Source organism: Cyrtonyx montezumae, unplaced genomic scaffold, assembly GCF_038088225.1.
Source record: "Cyrtonyx montezumae isolate F1298 unplaced genomic scaffold, pur_monq_1.0 scaffold_8, whole genome shotgun sequence".
NCBI lineage: Eukaryota > Metazoa > Chordata > Aves > Galliformes > Odontophoridae > Cyrtonyx > Cyrtonyx montezumae.
The window spans coordinates 19,288,898-19,315,655 of record NW_027072089.1 but is presented as its reverse complement, the minus strand read 5'-3'; the positions used below and the strand labels follow the sequence as shown (position 1 = coordinate 19,315,655).

At 43.9% G+C, this 26,758-nt stretch overlaps 1 protein-coding gene across 3 annotated transcripts; it reads right to left on the bottom strand.

The window, feature by feature from the left end:
* Positions 1–10,670: 10,670 nt before the first annotated feature.
* Positions 10,671–25,698, bottom strand: PABPC1 (poly(A) binding protein cytoplasmic 1). Of its 3 annotated transcripts, none has more exons than XM_065752289.1 (15): positions 24,977–25,698; positions 20,438–20,631; positions 20,216–20,331; positions 18,821–18,960; positions 17,487–17,581; positions 16,481–16,618; positions 16,297–16,392; positions 15,615–15,887; positions 15,335–15,428; positions 15,039–15,149; positions 13,567–13,721; positions 13,041–13,125; positions 12,734–12,864; positions 12,371–12,466; positions 10,671–11,108 (listed from the first exon to the last, which is right to left on the bottom strand). In XM_065752289.1, the coding sequence occupies exons 1-14, from the start codon at positions 25,167–25,169 to the stop codon at positions 12,374–12,376; spliced, it is 1,914 nt and encodes a 637-aa protein (XP_065608361.1). In that variant the 5' UTR covers positions 25,170–25,698; the 3' UTR covers positions 10,671–11,108; positions 12,371–12,373. The 3 variants fall into 3 exon arrangements, with proteins under 3 accessions (XP_065608361.1, XP_065608360.1, XP_065608362.1); XM_065752288.1 differs by having other exon boundaries at positions 10,671–11,111; positions 24,977–25,697; XM_065752290.1 differs by having other exon boundaries at positions 10,671–11,111; positions 17,487–17,588; positions 18,837–18,960; positions 24,977–25,697.
* Between the last annotated feature and the right edge of the window lie 1,060 nt (positions 25,699–26,758).

The window sequence follows — 26,758 nt, the reverse complement described above, 5'->3', positions numbered from 1 at the left end:
AACAGAAAAAGCTGGAGAATTACTGTCTTTGCTGAGCAGGAAGCTTAAATGTGTTTGAAAGTCCACTGTACAGTCGGACAGAAATTTCAGTTAGTTTTACATCCTGAGATCATGCTGAGCTCACACTAACCTTTAGGGTATAATTCAGTGCCTGCCTTGAACTGTGCAAAATAACTGAGTGCTTTGGCACCACAGTCATTGCTTCCTTTAATAACACACATCTCACTGTAAATCAAGTGAGTACTGCCCTTATACTTTGCAAGACTCACCTCTCTTTACCAAAAGGGTCTGCAGTGAGAAAATACACCTAAATATACAACATTATTTCTGATGGTACATAAAAAGAAATCCACAACACTGTCATGCCAAAAAACATCTTTGAACTTTGCAAATGTACATTTTCAAAACTTGCTTCCTGCCAGATCTTTGTCAGAAAACTCAATTTGAGGTCTTTGAGGGAAAACTGCAAGCATTCCTGCACTTTTTTTAGCAGACCTGTTATCAGTTTAATCAAGACCAATTAAGACTCAACGGTAATTGCTGGGAGATACCTTTCAGGCTGTAACAAGCACTGAATCAGAACTGAAGAGAGTTCTTCTCGTTAAAGAAATCCTTACTCAGAAAGAGGCTTTTCATCTGCTGTGTTGAGCACTTCAGTACATCTGAATTGAAGGGACCGTAAATAAAAAGATACAGTTTATTTACCAGATATACGGGAAAAAGTCTTTTTAGAATTTGTTAGGACTATTTCTTTACAGCATTTTCTATGGCCTTCCTGAAGTCTCCTTCTGCTCCTCACTCACAGCAAGTGATGAGGTCTTGAGTAACAAAACTGTTATCTGGTCCTTCAAAACTTTCTCTCTTTCCAGAGCAACTCACTGAAGCAAAGGTATAGCAGCACACCAGGCACTTCCTAGCAAGCTGAAGCAGCATCCTCTTCCTGAAAGCACTGCTGGAGTCACACAGCACCCATCTGCTCCAGCACCAAGCCTACCTGTGCAACCTGGGCTAGGGAGCTGCTTTGGCAGGGGGCTGGACTCCGTGATCTCTGGAGGTCCCTTCCAACCCCTACAGTTCTGTGATTCTGTGAACCTCATAAAAACTGCAACAGTGGATGGAGATGAGAGAAGGGAACAGCCATGGCACCTTGCAGTGCTCAGGCACAGTAAGAGCTAGATGGGCTCCAAGCCAACAGAAAATCCAGGAGCCATGCTAAGCTAGGACAGAGCAGAAGACAAATATCCTATTTCTTTGTAGGCTCGTTGTTTGCTGCTCCACACCTTGCTAGCTGAATTCATGACCTGTCTGGCTGAAGACTGAGTCCAGGTAGCCCAGGAAGAGCTTCCCACCATTTGCAAAATCAAATAAATACATTTAAAGGTCATTCAGGAGTCACTATTTTGTCTTCTGATTTTATGTTTATAACAAAGTTGGGATTACAGGAGGCAGTATACATACTCTCAGAATTCGGTGGTTATTCTCTCTTCTCCCCTTCTCCTAATCTTTTCTTCCAGCTCCCCATCCCTGCTAAAGAAACATACATGTCATGGGTCAAATTAAAGTAGATTTCAAAAGCCATCCAGGCTGCAACAACCCAAACACATGCCAGACTGTGCCCATCACTACAGTTACAAGATAAGAGAAGCTGACATTTTCGCAGCAGTCATCAGTACACTTATCGGGACAAAATACTGACACAACCAAAAAGCATTTACAGATGCAAAATCCAAGAGTGGATGTAATCCTTCTATTGAGCTCTCACAAAGACTTTTCTGGGAACTGTTTAGAGGCAAAAGATCTATCAGATATGCCACGGGACATGAAAAAAAAGCAAATGTTTTTTTTTTCCACATGAGAAAAATAAGTTTGTACACGGACAAAATAATAATGATTATTATTCCCACCTAGGCTTCACAGAGAGCACCCCGCCATCAGAAACCACTGCTTTACAACACAGATATGCTAGGTACACAAGGAAAGGAAGATAGCTAAGGAAGCATTTAAATCAGGAGGCAGGATAACTTTTCAACTCTTCCGTGTAAGAGATTATTTGGTTGAAAACGTCAAAACTTACCTGCTGTAGCTTTCAGAAAAATTATATGAAGACATCTTGCTTGTAATGTTTGTATCCAAAGTAACTGAAAAATATGAGTTAAAGGGGAAAAAGAGGAAATCAAATTTTGCCAAAAGAGGATAAATGTGGCCTGTGTCTGGAAAAATGAGATGTGAATGATATGGCTACTGCTTAAACCTTCTATGCTACCTCACTCGCCCTTTGGTTCCTGCACAGCTAGCTCTACTAGTCCATTGTCAAATTACTGTGAAGCAATCCAGCTAAGGGATTTGATTTGCTAAGGGATTTGATTTAGTAGCTTAGTGGGTAGGGATGGTGATAGGAGGATGGTTGGACTAGATGATCTTGTAGGTCCTTTCCAACCTAATGTACCTATGAACCTATGAACCAATCAACAGTGTTGAGATATACTCAAGGAAAGGGAAAAAGAAAAAAAAAAGCAGAATCACTTCTTCACTTAGTAAGATTTTAAAGATTAGTCTTGAGTTTGCTTTGTGGCACAAACTCTTTGATACCAAGGACTATAAAACCACTCACTCCACCACCACACTTTTCTGGGGGGAACTGTGTGGGGGAAGTGTTCAATCAAAATAGTTGTTTATGTCTTGGCTTCTGTGAAATTCATGAGATAAAACCCAGTCCTGCAGGATCCCTGCAATGCAACTCAACTCACTACACCTGCAAACTCTTGTTGCAATTTTCAATTCTCACGGCTCTGTCTGGAAGCTCTGGAAGGGAAGAAGTTTCCTCATAGTCCAGTTCCACACTACATTTCCACCAGGCCAAGTGCCTGTCTTCTCTCTGCTTCCCTCTTTTTCCTGCCAGCAGCCACGAGTTATCACACCAGAGCCCATGCCATTTCTGGTGGTTGCAAAGCAGCAGGCTCACACTGTTAATCCAAAAGAGAAGAGAGCCAGACCATGGGCTGCCACCGGGAGAACAAGTTGGCTTGAGCTAAGTGTAAAATCGCTCCCTTATATTTGGGACAGCTGCATGAAGGCAGTCAGTTCAGAAATAAGAGAAGTATGACATGCTGCTGTTCTGGAGCCAATGAACCACAAATCAGGATGGGGTTATAACACTCATCTCCAGCCTTTTTTAAGCACGTTCTTGCTCATTATAGGGTAAGACGTAAAGCAGCCAACAGCCCCAGCTGTGGAAACATCCTCCAAAGCTTAAACTTTGGTCTGGTTGTTACAGCCAGGCTGTAACTGTTCTGCAGTTACTACTTCAGCCAAGCCCATCTATCATCTGTCATTGACTTGGTCGTTGCCAGGTAAAACTTGGGGGGAAAGCAGGCGCTCCCAAAAAAGCTGCTTCAGCTGCAGAACAGCCAAAGGGACATTCTGCATCAATGAAGAAGTGTTCATGGTTTCCATGAAGCTTTTGATGCCCTCCAGTTTTGACAGAGAAATATTCTGAGTTAGTGCAGATACTCATGTGGCACCTCCCTGGTGGCCCTCAGGGCCCACAGCAGAGGCAAAGCTATGGCCTTTGCCTGGGTGGACACCACAAGGCAAACCCAACGCAGCCTCTGCTGATGGGTTCTCAGTTTCGCTCTTACCACTTTGGAGTTCCCCACTTCAGGTCAGAAAAGCAGCATTGTACTAACCTCATCCACTCAGTCTAATGGACCTCATGGGCAAGGACAACATGGCTACAGATGTCTTCTCTTCCCGATAAGTTCATACAGGATTTCTTCAGCAGAGAACTGCAGATGAAAAACTTAAAAAAGTTGGTGACTTCTGGCCTTGAGCTGTGCTACCACAGGGGCTTTTTCTATTTTGTCAATGAGAGGTAATATGTTTTATCATTAATGTAATGTTGTCAAGCAACAAAAACAAAACAAAACAAAACAAAAAAATTGAATCTTTCAGGAACTTTGAAAGTTTGACTCTTCCTTTAGCTACGTTAGCTGGCTAATATGAGTATAATGTCTCTGCACAAACCCCACCTCATTTATTCAGAGGCCTGAAAGGACTAAGACAGGGATTTAAGACAGGGATCTCCTGAAGAGAGTCCAGCAGAGGGCCACAAAGATCATAAAGGGCCTGGAGCATCTCCTCTGTGAGGAAAGGTTGGGCAACCTGGGTCTGTTCAGCCTTGAGAAAAGAAGACTCAGAAGGGATCTTATTAATGCTTATAATCTTAAGTGTGGGAGTCAAAGGGACATGGCCATGGCGTTCCCCAAAAGGGAAATGACCATAAATTGGAACATAGGAAGTTCTGCACAAATATGAGAAGGAACTTCTTCCCAGTGCAGTGACGGAGCAGTGGCACAGCTGCACAGAGAGGTGGTGGAGTCTCCTTCTCTGGAGACGTTCCAGACCTGCCTGGACGCCTACCTGTGCAACCTGGGCTAGGGAGCTGCTTTGGCAGGGGGTTGGGCTCCCTGATCTGTAAAGGTCCCTTCCAACCCCTACAATTCTGTGATTCTGTGACTACAAAACCTCAATTAATTATCTTACTCTAAGATAAGACAGTTCTAATACAGGTTTGGGCAGCAGCCAGTCACTTGGAAGTATAAAGTCTCTGCTATGATATTTCCCAGACTGTGGTTTTAAGGCGGCTAGCAAATTTGTACCAAGCATGATCCTGTTTATTGTATTTTTCAAGACAAATCTCACTAAAATCTTCAGGATGTTGGATTTTACTCTGACCATACTGTAGGTGAATAACCTATTCTGAGCTTTTAGAACTTTGTTCAAGCAAATTAAGACAAGTATGAGCTGTGTTTACTTTCCCAATGTGCACATTATAAAACAACAAATGCAGTGAACTCAGCTGGAAACAGTCATTAGCTTCCAGAGCTGAGCTCCCCCGAAGGCGGGATAAAGACGCGCTATAGTTGGTGCCTTTTCTCTTTCATTTTTTTGCAATAAATAATTCCCATCATCAGAAGGAAGCATCATCAGTTTTTCTATTAGAATTAATCACAGAATAGAATGGCTTTAGTTGGAAGGGACCCCTGGGATCATCAAGTTCCAACCCCCTTGCTATGGGCAGGGCCACCAATTGGTGGTACTAGAGCAGGTTGCCCAGGGCCCCATCCAACTTTGTCTTTAACATCCCCAGGGATGGAGCATCCACAACTTCTCTGGGCAGCCTGTTCCAACACCTCACCACTCCCTCTGGAAAAAACTTCCCTCTGACATCCAAAATTTTTAATTTGGGACAACTATGCCTTATCACCTCCTGTTTAGCCTGATTCCACTGGTTTTCTTTTTGGGTTGCATCCTGCCTGGATGAGCTATTTCACCCAGGACTATGCTCTGTTACGATGTGCTGATGCCAATGTCAGACAGATCACCTTTAAATAAAACTGTAACTGTAGAACTATGACGTGTAGATTATATACAGAGTGAACAGGGCTCTGGGCTTGGCCTTTTCAGTTATTAAATTAATTAATAATAATAATTTAAAAAAAATTATACACTTCTAAAATTAAAAATGCTTAAACATATTTCATCCAAAAATGTAAATGTATATATGCAGAAGCTGTCCAAGCAATCAAAGGTCCATGTATCTGCCCAACACTGTCAGTTCTGCTGAAGACGTCCCAGCCATTTGCAGAGGATGGCTGCACAGGCCTCGGCTCAGCACGGATGGCTACCTGTCCTGGCAAAGGCAGCCTGGCTCTCCTGCTGGCCCTCCTACCACTAATATTTAATATCAACACTAATATTTAATAAACATTCACACAGAAGAAAAGAAACCTGTTTTTTCTACAGCTGGATGCTCTTGCTCCTAAAACAAGAGGCCAGAGTGGGGAAGGCAGAGCCAGCCCTGCACAAGGCAAGGCCCCAGCTCCCACACAGGTGAGGGAGATAATCCTCGAACTGAAGCTTCCTGACAACCCACTGCAATGCTCTGCTCTCCTCAGCATTTCTGCCTGCATAGCCTAAACCTGCCCTCCTAAGCCGGATCTCCTTGTGGATATCTTTCCAGCTCATTCACACCTCCCTGTCTGCCATTTGCCTTGGGTACTCAGCTTAGGGCTGTGCCTGGCTTTTGACAGTAAAGGACCTGGGGTAAGGGAGCATGGCCCAGAGTGTGTACACATGCACCTCTCCACACAGCGGTGTATCCAAAGCCTTGTGTACTCTGCTCTTCTCTGCTGGTATCTGAACAGTTGCTCCCTTCTGGCAGTCCTTTGGTAAAGGAAAACTGCACTGGGAGACAGCAAGGAGCAGAGCTTGGGAAAGCTGGACAGAAGCACTCACAGTACATAAAGTGAGAGAGGAGAAAGCATAGCGAGAAAAAAGGGACGGGTAAGACTGCATCAGGGAGAAAATGTATTCTGATTTTGCATCACTTGAGGAGAGGAACTTCTGGAGGTGGAATAGCAGTGCTTCAGAAATTGCCACACTGAAGATGAGAGGCATAAGTAGAGCAGCACACACAGAGGCAAACTCTTCAGAGAAGCGTTCAGGAAATAGTGTCAGTGTAAGTATACAGATATCTGTCCATAAGGAAAGCTTATCTGCATCCGTCACAGAACTGTTGCTTCCATGAAGCCTTGTGGCGGGAACTGCCCAGAGCGTGTATCCTAGAGCGTAAGGTTTCCTGTACCTGAATACTGTTCCACCTTAACTGAGCATTTCAACCAAAATGAGCAGAACAGGACACAGCTATAAACGAGCAACCTCACACAGTGACAGGGAGGATGATTTAGGGACAGAAGCGTACCTCTAAGCCTCAAGACTGACTACAACAGCTACCAGCAGCAGGAACGACGAAATTCAGAATGAAAACCTGCCAATGAGCTGTGAAGTCCATCACAAGGTAAACCATCAGCACAGGAGATGCAGAGAAGGGGGAGATTTTGCCGAGTACCAGCGAAGGGAGAACCTTGAACAAAAAGCAGTAAGCCTTAAAGAAGGAGCAAGGGAAAAATTGGCGTACTGGAAAATGTTATCCATAATGCTCCGTGAACTAAAACAAAATACTACTGTAGGAGCTCCCATGGGGAAAAGAAACACAGAGCCAGGCAAGCACACTCCAGTGCACACAGCTTCCAGCAGCAGCCCTGCAGTCAGCCCAATGCCTTCCTCCGTGCCTGCACAACCACTCATAGGCAGTGGTTCTTGGGGAGACAGACTGATCCCCACTGCTCTGCTGCCAGGAGGTCCCATGGATGCAGCTGGGAGGAAAGGGGTCTGGAAAGAGAAAAGCATCCATCAAACCCAGTACCAGCATGAGCGTTTATCAAGCCAGGCCCTAAAATAGGGTTATGGAGATGAGTTAAGGGCTCAGCCGGGCTCACCAGTTGCTGTCTGTGGATGGATGCATCCCAGCTGTGCTTCTGGAGACACAGGTCAGTTAATCAATATGGATATAACGCAGATGAAATCTTATTCCTACTAACAAACTGCTGCTGAGATGACCTCATCACAAGGCTCTTTGCAAGAGGGAACAATGTCTTTTGGAAAGGCTGTGACTCATACCACGACCCGAGGAAAACCCATTCTCAGTGGAACAAGGTTTGTACGTATTTTTCTCAAAGCAGAACAAAATGTGGGAATTCTAGGAAAAAAAAACAACTAAAAAAAAAACCCAGCAAGAAAGAGTAAAATTACATTGCACAACACCTTTGAGGACTTGTTTTCCTCCTTCATCTCTACAGCCAAACACAACCAGTCTGACAACTTCTGAAGTACACACACAACACCCTCTGATGAGCCAGCTCTGCAGCTCCCAGTGCCACAGCCACTGCTGGGCCTGGAGGTGGGGCACCCTCTAGAACAGCTTTCTTTCCCCTCCCAGGCAAGGCCCACTTTGATACTGCAATGTGTTTTATCTCATCTACTGACTTCAGGCTTAACGTGGGCCATGTGCAACCCAAGGTCCTCGCTGATGCAGTGTGACGCAACAAACTAACTTGCCCAGGGCAGCATTTTTGATTTCTGAGTGCTCAGATAGCATGAGGAATACTTTAAAGGTTGCTCAGAGCTATCAAAAGAGCATCTCTGGGCAGCAACAGCCAGCTGGAACACCGCTTGGTTGGGGATGTTTCTTCAGCAGATCACATGGGGAGGAGGAGACTCTGGTAGACATACTGCTTTTAGCACGTAACGCGCAACTGACTCATTATGCTGGTTTAGCTTGTAGGTTTTTTTTTCTTTAATTACATTCAATCTTAATTCAACAAGTGAAAAAGCTAAGAAATGCTTCAAATTATTTCATTTTTGGAAAATATTCCTCTTTTTGTTCTTCTTGCCCAGCTACTTCAAAGGGCACCGCACCTACATACAGACCTTGTGGTCTTAGTGCTGCCAAAAACATTTCATTTCAAATTTGTATTCAATTGTTGTATCATAAGGAACTGTAATGCTGCCAGCTAATATCTGTCATTATTAACCACATCCTACAGAAGGTAAGGGGGACTAAAAGCTTTCCTTCACTGAAGTAGTTTTACTGTATAGACCCAGTTGCCTAAGTGATGGCAGGTAGGCTGCTGCTGCACTGAAGCCTCTGCCTGCCTCGTTGAGGAATCACATCTTGGTTGTGGCTTTGTTTTTTGCTTTCTTTACGTATACTCTTATTTCTGTTGAGAAAAACCTGTAGAGAAGGCAGCAAGCAAGAAACAGTCACGGCTCAGAAGAAACAGGCTCCCAAATGCAAATTGGTCCCCATGGGAATAATGTGTAAGGACTCCCCTTTGAGGCTTCAAGTCTTGACATGAACACAGGCCCAGCAAATACGGACTCCTTTTGCCAGCACTGATGTTGCAGTTCCTTTTTAAGTTGGCTTGATGGTCTTGAGAGTTGGTCAAACATCTGCAGCATTTCTGACCCAGAATTTGTAGCTTTTCTATGGCTTTTCAGTGCAAAGGTGCAATGCATATCACTCACCGTGGTGCTGATAAAGCAGCTGACTAATTGATATAATAGGACTTAAGATATGGCATTCCCCTTCAGAAGGAAAGGATAAATTGACTGAAAATGGGGAGGGCAAGGGAAACCGGCCAGTTTAATTCAGTGTCAACTGGCATCATAAAAAGGAGACCAAGATAAGAATTGAGATCTTTTGACTTCAGTAGTTCAGCCCAGTACTGCCCATTGACGTGGCATTTCTAACCTCCAGCTGCCTCTCAAAGGCCCACTCTAGACACGCAGAGCTGCCAGAGCTCACTCGTGCAGTAGCAAGGTGTAAACTACAGCAACAGGAAGTGAAAACACCCCTAGAATTAGTGGAACAATTCCAATGGAAAGGTCAATCACAGAAATGGATCTTCCTATTTAATGCCAAGTACTGTGGCCAGGTGATAATAAGCCTTGCCCCATGCCTGCAATTTGTACCTGTAAGAGTTTAGCGAACTGTGGTCCTAAGGACAGTCTCATTTTGGACAACAACTCCTTAACCAACTGAGAACAACTTTCTTCTTCCAGTTACTGCAAGCAGAAACATCTATTAGATGCAGAATTCAGGATGCCATTTCGCCAGGAATCCTAACCCCAAACAGTAAGTGCTTCTGCCTTTCAACATCCTGTTGCCCACAGCAATCATTAATAATGCTCCCTAGAACGAAGTGCATTTAAAGTAGAACTGAAGGTCTCATTTATTTACTCAAGGACAGACACACAACCAGTGTAAACACGCATCTCTGACAACTCTGATGCATGGACTTGTTGACTTCCACCTTCTCCTTGCCCAGCTCCCAGTAAAATCGCATTTTCTGGACTTCTGCAGGGCAGAATGCATGCATCCAAACTACCTCTGCACCAAACCTTGAGTTGCACATAGAGACACATTCTGGGAAAGCTGATGGTGAATATGGTACCATTCATACACTCAAACTACCATTCATTAAAGAGCAGGCTTTTGGCCACTGTAGAATTCTCAAGTGTTTGCTGTGGTTAGAGAATGGAAGATGGGGAAGGAGTGAAATACCAGAGGATTCAGAAAATCAGCTTAGCACTGAGTAGTCACAGGCTGTAGAGGATCAGTGTAAGCCTCTGACACAGGCTATGAGGGAATGTGGCAGAAAGAAGCAACTGCCAATTACACTGCCTTTAACCCAAAGGAACAAGGCTCTACCTCCACTGAATAAATGGATTTTTCTGTACAATGAATTGTCTAAAGGTGGTAGTACTCTAAAGATACACTGATAGAGATACTAACACCATCTCTAAGACAAAAGAACATTTATCAAAAGAAGACATTTTCTGACATACAGTGAGAAAGTAATCAGGAGTAGGACAAGAAAACCTACAGTAGGACAAAAAAAAATCTGTTTCATTTCCTTAAGCCTTCCTGAAAACCCCTGCAGAACTGCCTCATTCTCTATTTTCTTCTGTCACAAACATTACACAGTACTTCAGGCTGCTACAGATACTACTGCTTGACCCAAAAAAATGCCTGGTACAAAGCTGGGACAACTCTTTGCCTCCTTTCTCCACCCTCCCCATTTTAAAACCCAGATGCAGATCTAGCTGCTCTTTCTATTTAATGCCTAAGCTTCTATCTTCAATAACAGGTGGCTACATGTCAGATAACACTGTCTAGAAACTGCTACAAAAAAGTTGGGAGTCTAACTTGGTATTCTGAAAGGCCTCATCAGAAGCACAACGTACAAAAAACCATGACAATTAAATCAGTGTTTAAGGAATTTTTATTAAACCAAGAATTTTATAATCCAAATTACGTTTCTTTGCTCAGCTATCAATTCCCACTGTCAACTAAAACAGTGGTGATATTCTGAGGTTTTCCACAGTAAAGAATTACAAAATTAAAGAAAGGAATGCTTTAAATTTTTGTACTGTGCTGAAAATTCTTTTCCCCCGGGTTTATAAAACATTAATTTGTATTTTTTATTTTACTATTTTTTTTTAATTTTAAATCAATAAGTAATCTAGGACTAGCATTTGTTTTACTAGCCCTGGCATCACTCTGTATGTTAGCTTCAAAGTTTCCTTTCCTTTTTTTATTCATTTTATATTTTGCAATGTTTTTCTCAATATTTAATAGTTTTTCCATGTTTAATTTTTTTTTTCTTCGGTGAAGCGAAGTTCTAGATTGTAGTTCCCGGATCCTTCTGTAAACAAGAACAGTGCTGTTAGCTTTTGAAGTCAAAGCAGCCCCTTCCTTTCTAACATGCTTTCTGCAACTGCACACCTGAAAATACTACGGGCTTTCATAGTACAAGTGACACCAGAGTTCTTTACAAGCAGTGCATCATAGAGGAAGGTGCTCCACGTTTTAGAGATACTGAAGTAAGGTATTTCAAATCTGTGATGATTGGTTAAGATAAATCAGTCTTAAACAGAACAGTATGCTGCACAGCCTGGCCTTGGACTAGGCACAATCCTTTGTTACTCTGACAATTTGACCTCTAAGGTCAGCATACCAAAAGCTCTAACAATTAGTTAACAGTATTCTCAAATTCCATCTACTAAAACATGATGGACCATAAGCAGTAACGTCTGTACTGAACTAAGGACAACTATTCAGCACTTATTATCTCCAGTGTGAAAGTATCACTAGCAAAAAACAAACAAAAAAAAACATAGGAAAAGCATGACTCGTTCTGCCTCCAGAAGGCCATCTCATGCCTGCAGAAAGGAGAAGACCAAGAAAAACAAAGGCTAAGGTAATCACATTTAAAAGCAGGCCTCTCCAACCACTAGCTACAGATGTGAAAAGTTCACATGCACACAAAGCCCAACAGGACTGGAAGAGGCACAGGCTCCTATGTCATCCTCAACTCCTCCCTTTTGAAACCTTGGGGATAGCACCTTTTGCCTCTTCCTGCCACACAAAATTAAGATACCAATCTCTTGGAAGATAACCAAGATAACATTTTAACTATCATTAAAGCTAAATTGACTAAAATGTATAATCAAGAAAGTTTGTAATTTAGTTTTTAATAACTGGAATTTAAATTTTGGCATAGGTAAATAAATTAGGGTGTAAATATGCTATTCCATATGTAAAGAAAATAAGGATAAGCATCATTTTAAGCTTACTTCTACAATTTGCTCAATTTCTTGCTGAACAACAGTACAAATAGTAGTGCCTGGCAGAACTGCTCATTTTTGCAGGCATGCACCAGCTAAATATGCTGTTAGAAACAATGCTCCTATTATTGCTGAACGCACAAGATGAAGTGCCAGTAACATTTGCTAAGAGTTGCTGAACTGGACAACAGTATGGAGCACAGAACTAGTCTACAACTGCAACCACAGCTGCTGCTTTCTGTGGCTGTACATGACAGACTGCCTGGAAGCTCACTGCCATGGACTAGGGACTACTGTCCTTGTTGAACTACAGTGCTCCATTACTCAGAAAACTTACTTATTAAACACTTGGAACCCCAGTAGGGTTATTAACTGCCTTCTGAGCAGCTTCTTTAGCTTGGTGGGCTTGTAGTACGGCTACAGCTTCATCAACCTGGTAAGTAAAAAAAAATAATTAAAAATTAATAAAGGGAAGCTTATTTCTGTTGAAGTTAAACTGGCTTGAATTATATATACAAACAATACCTGCATCATCAAGAAGAAAAGTCTAGGCTCATACTAGCATAAATGACTTGCCACCCACCAAAAGAAGATATTCTAAGTTCACACCCTGGGCCACTGTTGTGCTACACCTACTCCACCATGTCTGCATAAACAGCTGTAAACCAGCATGAAAATCACCAGGAAAAAGTCCTCCTACCTTCGAACGAAGAGACTCAGGAGACTCGAGCATGTGAAGGAGTTCAGAGTTGTCAATCTCCAACAACATACCAGTGATCTTACCCGCCAGAGTAGGGTGCATGCTTTGAATAAGAGGAAAGAGACGTTCACCTAGAGAGGAAAAAGTTGTCTGAAGTGAGAAATCTCATCATAGCCTAGATTCAAGGAAAAAGAGCAACACAACTCTCTCTGTTCCAGCCTGGAAATCATTTACTCTGGATTTTAAGATTAGTAATAGCATACTCAACATACTTCTGCTACAAGTCATAATGATACCATGTACATACCTAACATCTGCTTTTGTTCTTGTGGAGGGGCAGAAGCCAACATGGAAGCAGTCAAGGGTTCCTGACCTTGCACATGGACAGCAGGCTGCAAATCAATTTTACACCATTTAGAGATTAAGTTCTAGCTTATAACTAGTTTCAGCTTCAAATATCCAATGTTACACAACTCAGCATAAAACAATGCCTACCCTGTCAGAAACCTGGAATACATTACATCCAAGTCAATTTAATCAAACAGAGCTGGTTCAGACTGAGTGATGCTGGAGATAAGCATCAACCATTCTAGTGTGGAGCAATCACAAGGAAAATTCAGGTTAAAGTATCAAATTGGAAAATACAAAACTAACACAGGATCACATCCCATTCCAGCTGTACTTGAAATGTACTTAAAACCCCCAAAGCTCTACTGGTGCCATAACGCAAAGCCTGAGCTCTAGATAAACAAAGGAAACTTAATCATACACATCTCCACCTTTAATCTTCAGAAAACCCAGCAAAAGCACGACCAGTTCCTAAAATGACATACCTGCTGCATAGCAACCTGTGGCTGCGTATTAAGATGCTGCTGAGGATTGCGAACACCTGCAGCGTATTTGTACTGTGGTACTGTGCGTACAGCAGGAGTAGCTGCAGTAGCTGCTGCTGCAGGACGTGGACCCATTGTTTGTGTTGACGTATTAGCTGAAAAGATAACAATTCTGTTTGTGGACAACTCAATTTTTAATTTAGCAGGCACTGCACACAAGTTAACCAATCAAAATGGAACACCTAATTTAGGTATTACATATAGATTCATCTCAGCAGTATTGTCACATTGAGGCTTCGAAGCTAGAAGTTTGCTGGCTGTCACTTTTCAGCCATCTCACTAATGAGTTGCTTTCACCTACATGCTATTTAAAGGTAAGCGAGAAAACATTCACTTTTGGTTGAGTATTGATTTAATTTCACTCCAACCTCAAAGGACATTTGATTTCCTGAGTGCATGATGTCAACAGTAACCCTAAAAAAAGATACTTTCATGAAGTAGATGCTAAAAAAAAACAACACACAAAACATACTGTCTATGATCACAGACCAGACAACTGTAGGGGTTGGAAGGTACCTCCAGAGATCATTGGGTCCAGCCCCTCTACCAAAGCAGCTCCCTAGCCCAGGTTGCACAAGTAGGCATCCAGGCAGGATCAAACATCTCCAGAGGAGACTCCACCACCTCTCTGTGCAGCCTGTGCCAGTGCTCTGTCACTGCACTGGGAAGAATTCCCACACACATTTGTGCAGAACTTCCTATGCATCAGTTTGTGGCCATTTCCCCTTGTCCTATCGCCACACACTGCTGAGAAGAGTCCAGCCTCATTCCTTTGCCTCCCACTCCTTAGATATTTATAGATGTGGATCAGATCCCCTCTGAGTCTTCTTTTTCTCAAGGCTGAACAGCCCCAGGTCTCTCAGCCTTTCCTCATAAGAGAGGTGTTCCACGCCCTTTACCATCTTTGTGGCCCTCTGCTGCACTCTTTTGAGGAGATCCCTGTCTTTTTTGTACTGGGGAGCCCAGAACTGGACACAGTACTCCAGGATGTTCTCAGAGAGTTAAGACTCCAACACAATTAGTTCTGGTTCATTCAGTGACATGCAGATTCTGGATACGTGATAGTTCCGCTAGAGAACAGCACAGCTAAAATTGTATCCCTTCAGTATTTTTACATGCAGCTGCTTCTTACAATTGTCACTCTAATGTTTAGAAATGTGAGGAGCTGTCATACAAGACTATTAAAATGCCCGCTAAAGGAAGAAAGAGATGGGGACCACAGCAGAAATCTGATTTTCAGTCTTTGCTGGGATAGTATTGTACACAAAAGGCAAGATCAGCCTACCCATCTAGTAAGAGCCACTAAAGTGCTAACACAAGTGGTGCTGAACTTATGAATGCTTCTGAGACATTCTGAATTGGCAAAACTAAAAAGAAGGTTCGTATTTGAAGTTTTTCTAAGTGAAACTCACCAACACGCTGTGTCGACATGACTCGTGGTACTTGTGAAGAAGCCGGTCTCATGGTACTAAATGGTGGTCTGGGAGCTGCCGGGCGGATAGCACCAGGCATGTTTTGGAATGCTGTGTTTTAGGAAAGAGATGCTACATTACACACTGAAACACTGAAGGGGAGAAGAGTTCAGAAATAACAGCACAAAACATAGTGAAGATAGATACTGTGGTTTGATGAAAGCGTATCTAAAATTCCAAAGGTAAAGGTTTACTGAGTTGACGACCACTGTTGGAAAAGTGAAGAAGTGACTTACGATGAGGTCTGGCACCCTGAGCAGTCCAGCGAGGACTAGGTCTAGCAAGTTGAGCAAGTTGATTAGTAGGATAGTATGCAGCACGGTTCTGAGTCTGTCAAACACAAAAACATTATGTTACCCTGCTATCTTCAGAGGGTATGCTGAGCAGCGAGCCACCTTTCTGCTATGAGACTACAGTGCTAAAATGATGGAGAAATGCCAATTGTTTTATTACTCTTAAATCTAAACGAAGGTTATACGTAGTACTAACCATTCAGTTACTCAGCTCTGTACGTACCTGTGGGATAGCTGCCATGAAGTAACCTGAAGGAGGTGCTGGTTGGTAGGGGTTGATGACTGGATTAGGGACTGCTCTCACAGTTGCCATTCTCTGCATATACTGGTTGGTGAGATGAGCCTGGCGCTCTTCCTTGCGCTGGGCTAGAGCTACATATAATGGTTTAGTAGCCACAATTCTACCATTCATCTCTGTGACAGCTTTGGTGGCTTCTTCTGGTGATGAAAAGCAGACAAACCCAAATCCTTTGCTGCGTCCACCTTCCATCATGACCTGTCAGTAAGACAAGAAAATGTTACATCTGTCCCTGTTTAACTTACAGTTAAAGCTAAGCTCCTATTTTCAGCTTACTATACAAGTGAGACCACAGGTTTGCTTTACTGAACAGATTTATAAATAGGAACGTAATTTAATAACAAGCTAATTCTTTAGTGAATACAGACAAAAATCTCAGTGAGGTAGAACTGAGCACAACAATGCACTAAAATATACAATTTTTCTTCAGTAACGTAAGTTTATGTCAAGAAATGTATGACGTGTTTAACCTGAAATATGTAAAAATCAAGAAAGCAAGTGTTCATAAATATAGAACAATAGTAACAATGGCAGTGACTTGATCACATTTCTCTTTTTTCTCTCTCCATTCATCAATGGAAGCACAAATGCAATCTGTAAGCTTTACCTTTGCACTAGTGATTGTACCAAATGGGGAGAATTCTTTTCGAAGACGTTCATCATCAATTCCATCGTCGAGATTTTTCACGTAAAGGTTTACACCCTAAAAAAAAAAATCAAGGTAGTTTTTGGAAGCAAATGACCTACATAAATACAAAAAAAAAGTCAATTCTCCCAAATAAAAAGTGAACCTGGTATCTGGTGATCCTGTCCTGCTTCATTTGCTCAAATTTACGCTTCAGCTCCGTCTGTCTTTCCACTTTTTTCTGAGCCCGTCCAACATAGATTTGTTTCCCATTGAGCTCTTTTCCATTCATCTCATCTACAGCCTTTAGCAATAAACAAGAGGTTATCAGCACTTGGTATTTACTGAGATACTTGTATTTGATGTTACTTAAAGCACCCTATGTGTGATCCTGACTAATTCACTTATGAATGTATGCAAGACAGAAAAACATACCTTTAAGACAGTACTTGTTCCTATCTCTTGCTTGGATGCTTGCACTACCAACAAATAAACAAATCACTGAAATGCCTTTAGAAAACCAAGGTTGATTGGTTGCCTTGATCTGTTCTGTGCTGTGTCTTTCCTCCTGATTCTATGTCCTTCCTGTCATAGGACGCTGACATAAAGCAACCAGCTGACAAAGAATTAAATTACACAGCATACTGGCATGCTGTAGACACATGCATAGATTAATAGGACCCTTGTTCCAAAGTTACTTTTCAAGGTAAAAGCAACGTCACAGGGCTGACTATTTTCTTAAAGCTGTGCCAAATGTACTCATAAAACTAATAGCCTTCCTGCTGACTTTGCAGAACTGAAGTCTGAAAAAATAACCCCCTCTGCCTTGCACTTGCACAAGTGTTTTGTGCAACCAAACTGGATCCAATGATTCATTCATGTTTTGCAAAGATGTAATAATTTACCATACTTGTATGTTGCCCAGCATAAAGAAATCCAAATCTCACTGAAATCTTTAAGCCCAGCTACAACAGTTTCTTAAATTATTTAAGATATCTCATTTCTACATCAGATTCAGCCTTCTCAGGGTATCTTAAAAGATTCCACAAATGTACTCATTTTGCTCATAAGAAAACATTTTAAGTGAAAGAAACTATGTTCAGTTGTTTAGGAAGCAAACATCTGGTTTTGCAGTGTCCTTGAGCAAATAAAAACTCTTAATAAAAGCTTACTTTCTGGGCATCTTCATGTCTTTCAAAACTAACGAAGCCAAAGCCCTTGGATTTTCCACTCTCATCAGTCATAACTTTCACGCTTAAGGCAGGACCTAAAATGTCAAATGAAATACTTTATTGTTGCATACGTTCTCTTCATGTCTTGAACATTGGGAAGAAATTTTAATACTTGATTTCATTGTTTTTACTACAAAAGATTCCTGCATCAGTGATAGCACCTTGGATACACCATCCATTAGTAAAAGATGGCTGATTTGCCTGGATGCTGAACTGTAGCCTTTATGGCTTATGTCTGCCATACTGAGTATCTTCCCTATTGTGTTTTCAATCAAAACGGGACAGGAATTTAACTTCAAAATGAATTCAGAAATTTTTAATGGAAAAAATAACATTTGAAGTCTTAGGGCTCCCATTCTTTGAAACAGGTACTAAAGCCTGAAAAGGAGACCCTTCTATTAGCTCTATGTGCTTTGGCAAAAGGATACCAGCTCAGCAGTTCTGAACCTTTGTAAAACTGCTGTCCAAATTCAGTAGCAAGAGCTATTAGCTAAATTTGCTACCATTTCATCCACAGATATTTCAGCTGTAAAAAAGTAATTTCCAGTGAACGCTACTTAGGGCTGCTACAGGATCTCATATACAAGGCTCTGTCTGGGTTCATGTGATATCCGCTGGAATCCAGAAAGACAGGAAAAAAAACACAACAGAAAACAGGAGGCTGACGATACAACAGATGTGCACTACAGACCAGCATAAGGGTCTGAGCCTGGATAAAGGAAGTTTGCCACTTTCTAATTCAACAATAACACATCAGATATATTACTACACACAAAATAATTCAGCCCTGTGCATAAGCGAAGGTCAAGGCCAAACTGAACAGCTTGCTCATAGTGAAGCTGCATGCAATGTCTTAAGTCAGCCACCACAATGTAACTAAATAAGGAAAGCACAGACACTGAATAAAGGTCAGTCTGAAAATCAGTGAAAAAGCAACAGGAAATACATTTCTCATGTACCCTGTAGTGAACTCATAATATCAATCCATAAAACAGAAAATGCTTCTATTTGCAACTTCAAAATCCTTTGGAGAGACTATTTACACCATACCTTCAGATCTTTGGAAAATTCTGATAGAAGGATTATATTCAATTCCAGTTATTTAAAATTCCTTGGTGGGTACTAATTACTATTTCAAATTCGAAGTGTAGTAAGTACTAACTTATTGAAAAAAGCTTCAGACAGCTGATTTTTCCTATTACAAGGCACTGTACAGATGCAAAGTGAGTTGAAGTTCAGCACTGTTTATATAAACTCAAAGCATAAGACATTACCAAACTTGCCAAAGAGTTCCTTAAGTCTCTCATCATCCATGTCTTCTCCAAAATTTTTGATGTAAACATTGGTGAATTCCTTTGCTCTGGCTCCAAGCTCTGCCTCACGTTCCTTGCGGGATTTAAACCTTCCAACAAATCTAGTTGCACGAGAACAGAAAGGGTATGTTAGAGAAAGTCTGTCAAGATTTAAATAATTACTTTAATCCTCTTGCATCATATTTTATTCTCAAATCAGTCTCATTATTCATTATAGGCATGAAATTTTTGAGATAAAATATTCAAGATAAAACTATCAAAACCAATTTTGCTATCTTTTTCATACTTATCACAATTACCAACAAAAATGCTTTCAAGCCATTGGCAACACTTCACTCTTGTACAGCCTTTGACATCAGGAGATGTGGACAATGGGAAAGAGTGTGAGGTAAAGTGAAATTCTAGATACCAGCATAATCTCTCTGCCACTCTGAACAAACTTGGCAGCCTTAAAGCAGTTACCATTTGCCAGCCTAGCTTTTAAGCAGGGGATATGAACCAGCTTCCCTCACACCCTTATGTACCTTTCGAACACATGTTAAAGCAAAGCTTTTTTTCCCCCCTCCCTTCACTCAATAGGCCTGGAGAAATAAATAGTGCAACTTGCTCTGCAGTCAAATGCCATTGTGAATTGGCTGGGAACACTAAAGGTCAGAGAAGGAACAGACACTGAGCACAACACTCTGTGACACAAGGAACTCCTCTAACACAGAAGTAACAAGGCTAATGCTGCCTTCTGATTACTATATCAAATACCACAACGTTCCCTTAGCTGTGAGGTAGCCACCCACCAGCCCAGCCTAGTTATCACTAATCAATAACCTAATAATTTTTTTTCTCTACAGTATAAGAATAATTATGGTTTTGAAACCATTGCTTCCGTAAGTTTTGTTTCCTACTCCTGTTCCCTACATGTCTATTAACAGACACTCATGAAAACATTTTGTATAATCAGACCACTATTCAAGATTGAGTAGCTTGGGAACAATAAGTTTCACTCCAGAAAGGATAACACACCTATCACAAAACATTTATAAAGAAAACATTGTTCAGAATATCCCATGGGCTACACTCCATCTGGGATCCGTAACTTCTTGGAAGAACTTCCCAAACCTTCATTGGCTTGTATGATGACTAAAACAACTTTTTTCTTCTCTAGGAAGAGTTTTCTTAGCTTATTCTGTCATATAGTTGGTAATGCAGCTCCTACTATTCCTCGTGCTTAAATACTAAACCCTCTTAAGAACCAGAAGTGTTTAGAGCAACCTGCCTTTTCTAGGTTAAGCTTCAAGGTATGTGTCTACCGTAACGTGAATTTCAGTCTATTGATCTCCACCAATGTATTTATGTACTTACACTTTGCGGTCATTGAGCAGCATACCATTCATTTTTTCAATAGCTCTTTCTGCAGCTTCTTGTGTCTCAAAATGTACAAATCCATAACCCTTGGATCCATTTTCATCACACACCACCTATTAAAGAAAAACCTCGTTGTAATACCCATGGAATGTTTCCTGCATAATTTAAATTTTTGTTTAAATGTCAAAACATTAAATGCAGCCATAAGTTGCCACTAACCTTACAAGAAAGGATGTTTCCAAAAGCAGAAAATGTGTCATACAAAGCTTTGTTATCAATTGATTTGTCCAAGTTTTTGATGAAGATGTTTCCTACGCCACTTTTGCGTAGAGATGGATCACGCTGGGACCACATAATGCGCACCGGTTTGCCTTTGATGACATCAAAATTCATAGTATCCAAAGCTCGTTCAGCTGGAAAAGCATCATGGAATTAGTGGGAAATACTGAAGTTACTTACGTAAGCACAAAAATAGCATTTCTAGTACAATCCTTCAGAAAGCTTCAGCTATTTTAAGTCTGGTACCATGACTATCGAGACGCATACCCAACTTCCAGTGCTAACAAAATTCTCTCTTCTATGCAAGTAAAAATTGGCAAAAGCCTCCTCGGCCATGGCTGCACTGAAAAAACAGGAAGACGCCCAGGTCAGCTGGGTAAACAGAAGAAATCCCAGCAGCAGTAGTGATTGTACCCCACTATGGAAAGGCAGTACCCTTCACAGAAGAAAATATATCAAGTAATGGCAATTCTGACCCGTTTCCAAAGGAAGAGAGGTTTTAACACCTGTAAAATTCAGCTGACCATCCCTACACCACATAGGTGTGTACTGTACCAATAAAAATGCTTTTGGGGTAAAACGTATGCCCACACCAGGCCTTCTGCCAGCATTAACATACCAATGCTTAAGTCACCAATATCCCCATAAACTGAATTGCTTTGCCAGGTGCAGTTCAAGCAGCTGTTACCCACAGCCCTTAAGTGACAAAAATATCTGTGATGGACTTCCAGGCCAGGGACAGTTCAGAGAGATGTAAAGCTAGTATTTAACTTGGAAAAACCTCAAAAAATATACTTTAGAAGCACACAAAGAAATACATATGAGGTCAAAGAAGGAGCAGCCATTGAAACAGCGCAACGCTGCAGCATAAACAGCTTTTATTACTCCAATGGAGCAGTTTTTCAAGTAGAACTCCTTAACTAACTTTTCAAAGCCTGAATTTAAGACCTCAGTACACTCAGACAGGGAACTGTCACCACATCCTCAATTTTCTTATGTCCTTTCAAAGCAACAACATAATCTGTGATCTTTTAAGTCAACAAGGTATCTGTGCAAGAAAGAGACAGCACTAAATTACGGCAGAGCTGATCCTACACTAGCTCTCTTTAATTTTTGTTCCTGTCTGGAAGAACACTGGGAAAAGTCCTGATACACACCTGAAGTCAGACTCATCTGTACCAACTCATCTCACTGCTGTCTGTGTACAGGAGAGCACTGAGATGTTAACAAGACTGAAGTGATTTCGTATTAATTTAAAACGTAACCATGTCAGTTATTTGCTTTTCTTAGAAGCACCAAAAGCCAGCCACACTGTCAAAGTTGATCTCTTTTTTCCCTTAAAGTGCTGCTCACATATTTGGATTTGTTTTTGGACATCATGGCCAAGAAAACTTGCAAGCAGCCTCTGGTTAGCTGGTACACTGCATTATCTCCTTTCTTGCCATGTTTCAGATTACAAGTAAATTTTAAGATTACATTTTCTGGAAGACACCTGTAAAGGCTAAATAAGTAAATATCTAATGGTCACTATATTGTTAGAAATGTCCATTGATACTGTTACCACATCCACATGACTAGCAAGGTAACAACTGATTCAGAGCTGAAATCACAAAAATGTTATCATCATCGATCTTTATATGTCACTGAAGATTTCACAAACTTTACTGTAAGTAAAGCAGGAGAGAAGAGTCAGCCTAAGTTACTGATATTGGGAAATGAAATGCACCAGAACACTTTAAATTAATAAAAAAACCAACAATAAACAAAATGAACTGTGGACATCAAACTTGCTGTAGTAGAACCATCTAACACTGGTCTTGCCCTGGAAGTCATTAGAACTATTACTGCTGCTACCAGTAAAAGTGCCAGTAATAAACAGCTCATTATTTCCAGAAGTAGCAACAGAGCTTGCTTTTACTAGAAAATAGGCTTTTCCAATTTGTGCTAATTGCTTCTAGAATAATCCTGACACTTCTCAAGAATGCATGTTCCTGGACGCATTCCCCAACATCCCAAATGCCTGATTCCAGGGGAGTCCCTTCCCCAGTAGGAACAGGCTGCTCTGCACTAACAGCCAGCTGTATCTTAGCCTGATACAAGTTATCCAGAACAAGGGCAGCATGGCAACTTCGCTCCTCTTTTTCTCAGGAGTGGATGTCCAAGGAAGGTCACGATTTCTGCTTAAACCAGCACCACGCTGCCACACCGCAATATACTTAAAAACATCACTAGAATGCTTTGCACAGTTTACTAGCTATAAACTTTACTCATTAAAATTTGTAAGCAGCAAAGCAGTTTGGCTTCTTTGCATTTCAGCCAGTTGCCACAGAAGTCAGTGCTGGTTTGCAGGGGACAATCCCATTCAGCAGTTAACTTGTGACAACTAGACACACCTACCCATGCTACACTTCTGCTGATGCTGCCCAGCTTTATGCAGTGAGTCAGGGTTCCCATTTCAGTCACAGCAACTGGCCGGTCAACTTCAGAGTAACTTCACAATCACACAAAGTATGTGCTCAATACTGGGCTGCACTAAACCTACCCAGGTACAGCTATAAAACACTAAAGCCCTTGGAAATGCAGCAACTGACAAACTGAAGAGAAAACTGCAGCTTCCCATTGCTCAAAAAGATGTGTAGCTCAGTGACGAAACATTTCCTGGGCTTTACTTAGGACAATGACTCAAGTTCAGAGAAGTCACAACTTCTGAAACGTGTGCATACCTCACGAGTGTGTCATCGGCCTAAGGAGCTTGGGGAAGAGCTGTGAGAGCCCCAGTTCAGACAGCTGGTAACTCAAACACACCTTCTGATGCTTTCTTAAGCCCCAGCTACTAGTTACCAACTGCTTAATGAGCACGGCCTGGGGTGCAGCTAAAAATTAGGCTAAACCAGGAGAAGGCAGCCTGGAATTAAAAGGAAACCAGTATGATGACAGGAGTAACCTTTTCTCCTCAGAGCTGCTATTTCAAGGCTTCAGAAAATGGGTTGTGTGATCTGACAAAGAAAAAAAAAAGCCCAGCAGACACTTTCTAGGTATTTGTCAAGAACATCAAATTCTAAACTCACTGCAAAATTATAACCATGGTTATCACTGTAGTGCAAACTAAGCAAGGTCCTCCAGGTAGCTGGGGTGCATGGAGTGTAAGATCTAGAAACCTCCGCCCCAAAGTCAGAAAAATACCTAGAAATGTGCAGGAATAGCTTTTTCATAAAAGGTCTACTCTCAAATTCTGTTTGCAAGCACTGTTCAGGTGAAAAAGCTCCATTTAATCCCACATGTGACAAATGACAAAATAAGTCACAAAGCGTGGGGCTGTTCAGCTAACCACAAAGGTGAGGCCAGTCTGACAGGGCTCTGTCATTACTAAGGAGGAAAAGCATCTGGAACACCCTCAGCTTCTGCCCTAACATTATCATACCACAGCGCTGAACTGTGCTGACCCCTTATTTTTCCTTTTTGAGCACTGTAACTTTTCATTGACTAAAAGCAACGTGTGGTGGGGCAAGCATTTAAATTCCGTGATTCTGAGCACAGCCAGGTGAAGGAAAAGCTCTCTGAAGTGAGAGGGCTGACAAAAACTGATATTTCTCAGTAGTTTTTACTCCTTCCACCCGATACCATCAGTGCACCAGAGGTCCCACCTGATGGCAGCTGTGCGCTGAGGCCAGTTCTGGCAGGCAGACAATTCAAGTGGCTGAAAAGTTTGTAACTGAGACCTCTCACTGTCATAATCTTGAAAATAAAACCACTATAACGGGAAGCTGTTTAGTTGACAGTATTTGAAACAATGTGCCCTAGCTGGCCAAATTATTTCTTCTTAATTGGATTCCACATAACTTTAAATGGGTCAGACGTGGCCCCTCGTAGGAACGCCCCGGCACGCCGAACTTGGCAGAGACGCGACCAGAGCTTCACGGGGAACTTACTGCGGTAACTTCAGAAAAACGGGAGCATTGCACGAAGAGCGAGTCTGGGAGCGGCAGCAAGTTGCCAAGCAGCCAACGGCTCGGCGGCGCGAGCCGGCATGCGGCAGGGCTCGAGCAGCAATCCGTTCCCACACGTGACGGGCCACCACAGCCGCGATGCATTGCTCAGGCCTGCGGCAGGGCCGGGCCGTGCAGCAGCCCGATGGGCCGCCCCCCCCCCCCATCCCGCTGCCCGTGCCCAACCCCCGGCCCCGCGCCCCGGCCGTTACGGCGGCATTACCCCCCCCGCCTTCCCCCCCCCCCCCCCCGAGGCCCCACAGCACAGCCGCAACGGGCCCTGAACGTTCCCGTTTCGCTTCCCGGCAGCGCCGCCTCCCCCACCTTCCTACCCGGCCGCCACGAGGCGCGGACGGCCCCAACTTCCCGGCCTCGCTCCTCTCCCGGCGGAGCCCCACCCCGCACCCGGGGAAAATGGACGCGGCAACGGCCGGGCCGGGGTTGGGGGGGGGCGGGGTAACATGGCTCCGGGCCGGGCCGGGCGCTCGCTTACCGTCGGCGGGCTGCTGGAAGTTGACGTAGGCGTAGCCGAGAGAGCGCCGAGTGATCATGTCCCTGCAGACGCGGATGGAGAGGATGGGCCCGGCGGGGCTGAACTTCTCGTACAGCATGGCCTCGGTCACGTCGGGGTGCAGGTCCCCCACGTAGAGGGAGGCCATGGGGTAGCTCGGGGCGCTGGGGTTCATCCTGCCGCCGTCTCCCGGCGCGGGAGGGCAAGGGGGAGGCGCTGGAAAGGCGAGGGGGCCGCGGCGGACGGGCGCTCCGTCGGGGCGGCGGCGGCGCCGGGGAAGACGGGAGGGGGAGGGGCGGCTCTCCGGAGGCGGATCCGAAACTTAACGGCTGCGGGCGGCGGCGGCGCGGCTGGCGCGGGCGCTCCGGGCCTGGCGGTGCGTTGCGGTGCGGCGAGGTCGGGCTTGCTGCTCGGTGTCTCCTCTCGGCTGAGCCGGGTCCGGGACTTCGCTTCACCGGTTTTTTTTTTTTTTTTATATCAAACCGGCCGGTTGCAGGAGGTCGTCGGGAGGTGGAAGGAAGGGAGGCTTTTTTTTTTTTTTGCAAGGTTTTTTTAAGATTTTTTGATTTTTTTTGGCTTTTTTAGTATTTTTAGTAATAAATGGTGCGGCGGGGCCGGGCCGGCGTGTCCGGGTGTCCGGAGCACACGCACTGCGCACACAGCTCCGACGGCGGCCGGGGGACAAGGGGGAGGCCGCCGCCCCGGCCGCGCACTATATATACCCGCCCCGCCCCCACCCGCCCCCACCGCTCCGCACGCCACGCACCGACGGCGCGAACGGCGCATGCGCAGCCGCGGGGGGAGGAGGGCGGTCGCTAGGGGCGCGGGCCCCGACGCATGCGCCGCGGACGCCGCGGACGAGGCCGAGCGGGAGTGCGCGTGCGCCTCGCGACGTCATCGGGGGCGGTGGGGGCTCGGCGGCAGAGCGCACGCGCCGACGGCGGAGCACATGTGCGCAGCGGGGGTGGGGCGGTGGGAGCCGGCCGGGCTCAGCGCGCACGCGCGGAGGTCGAGCGGGAGGGGTTTAGCGGTGAAGCGCGTGCGCCGCGGCGCGTCCCGCCCCGCGCGTGCCTGGGAGCGCGAGGGCAAAGAAGGTCGCGTGCCGGCCGGAAAGGGATGGCCCGCGCATGCGGGGCAGCGGCTGCGGGGGGGGGGGAAGCGGGGGGGCGGGGTTTCTTACGGCTACGGCGCCGCAGCGGCGGGAACGGTCCTCGGCTACTGCTGTTGTTTTCATCTTTCATATAGTTTTTCTTATTGATTGAAATAAAAGCTCCATCAGGAAGCGGAAGAATCGCCTCCTTTGCCGCTCCCCTGCCCCATGTTTGCCTCCCGGGCCGCGCGTTCCTGACGTGCAGCCCTAACCTCGGGCGGACATCCGGCAGAGTTCGGGTTACAGATGCCCACAGCAGCTGTCCTGTTCCAGGATGAGCACGGGAGCCTGGCAGGAGAGCTCTGGGTGCTGCTGCCCGCTCTGCCCTTCTCGGTCTCTCCAAGATGCATTTCAGCTCTGCCGCTCTCCAGTGCTTCGTGTTGGCGGTGGAAGCTCCTGCAGCACGTTTGTCTCAACGGCCGGGCTTCCATTGTAGGTGTTAAACATGCTCAGCTGAGCCCAGAGTTGGTCTTCTTTACAGAAATTGGTGGCTGGAATCTGTAACTCAGTGCTTGTTAGCTTCAGAGAATCCAAGCCAAACAGGAATTGAATGAGGGGTAATAATTCTTTAATTATAAATCTTCAAAGTGTCACACGGTCCCGATAGTAAGACT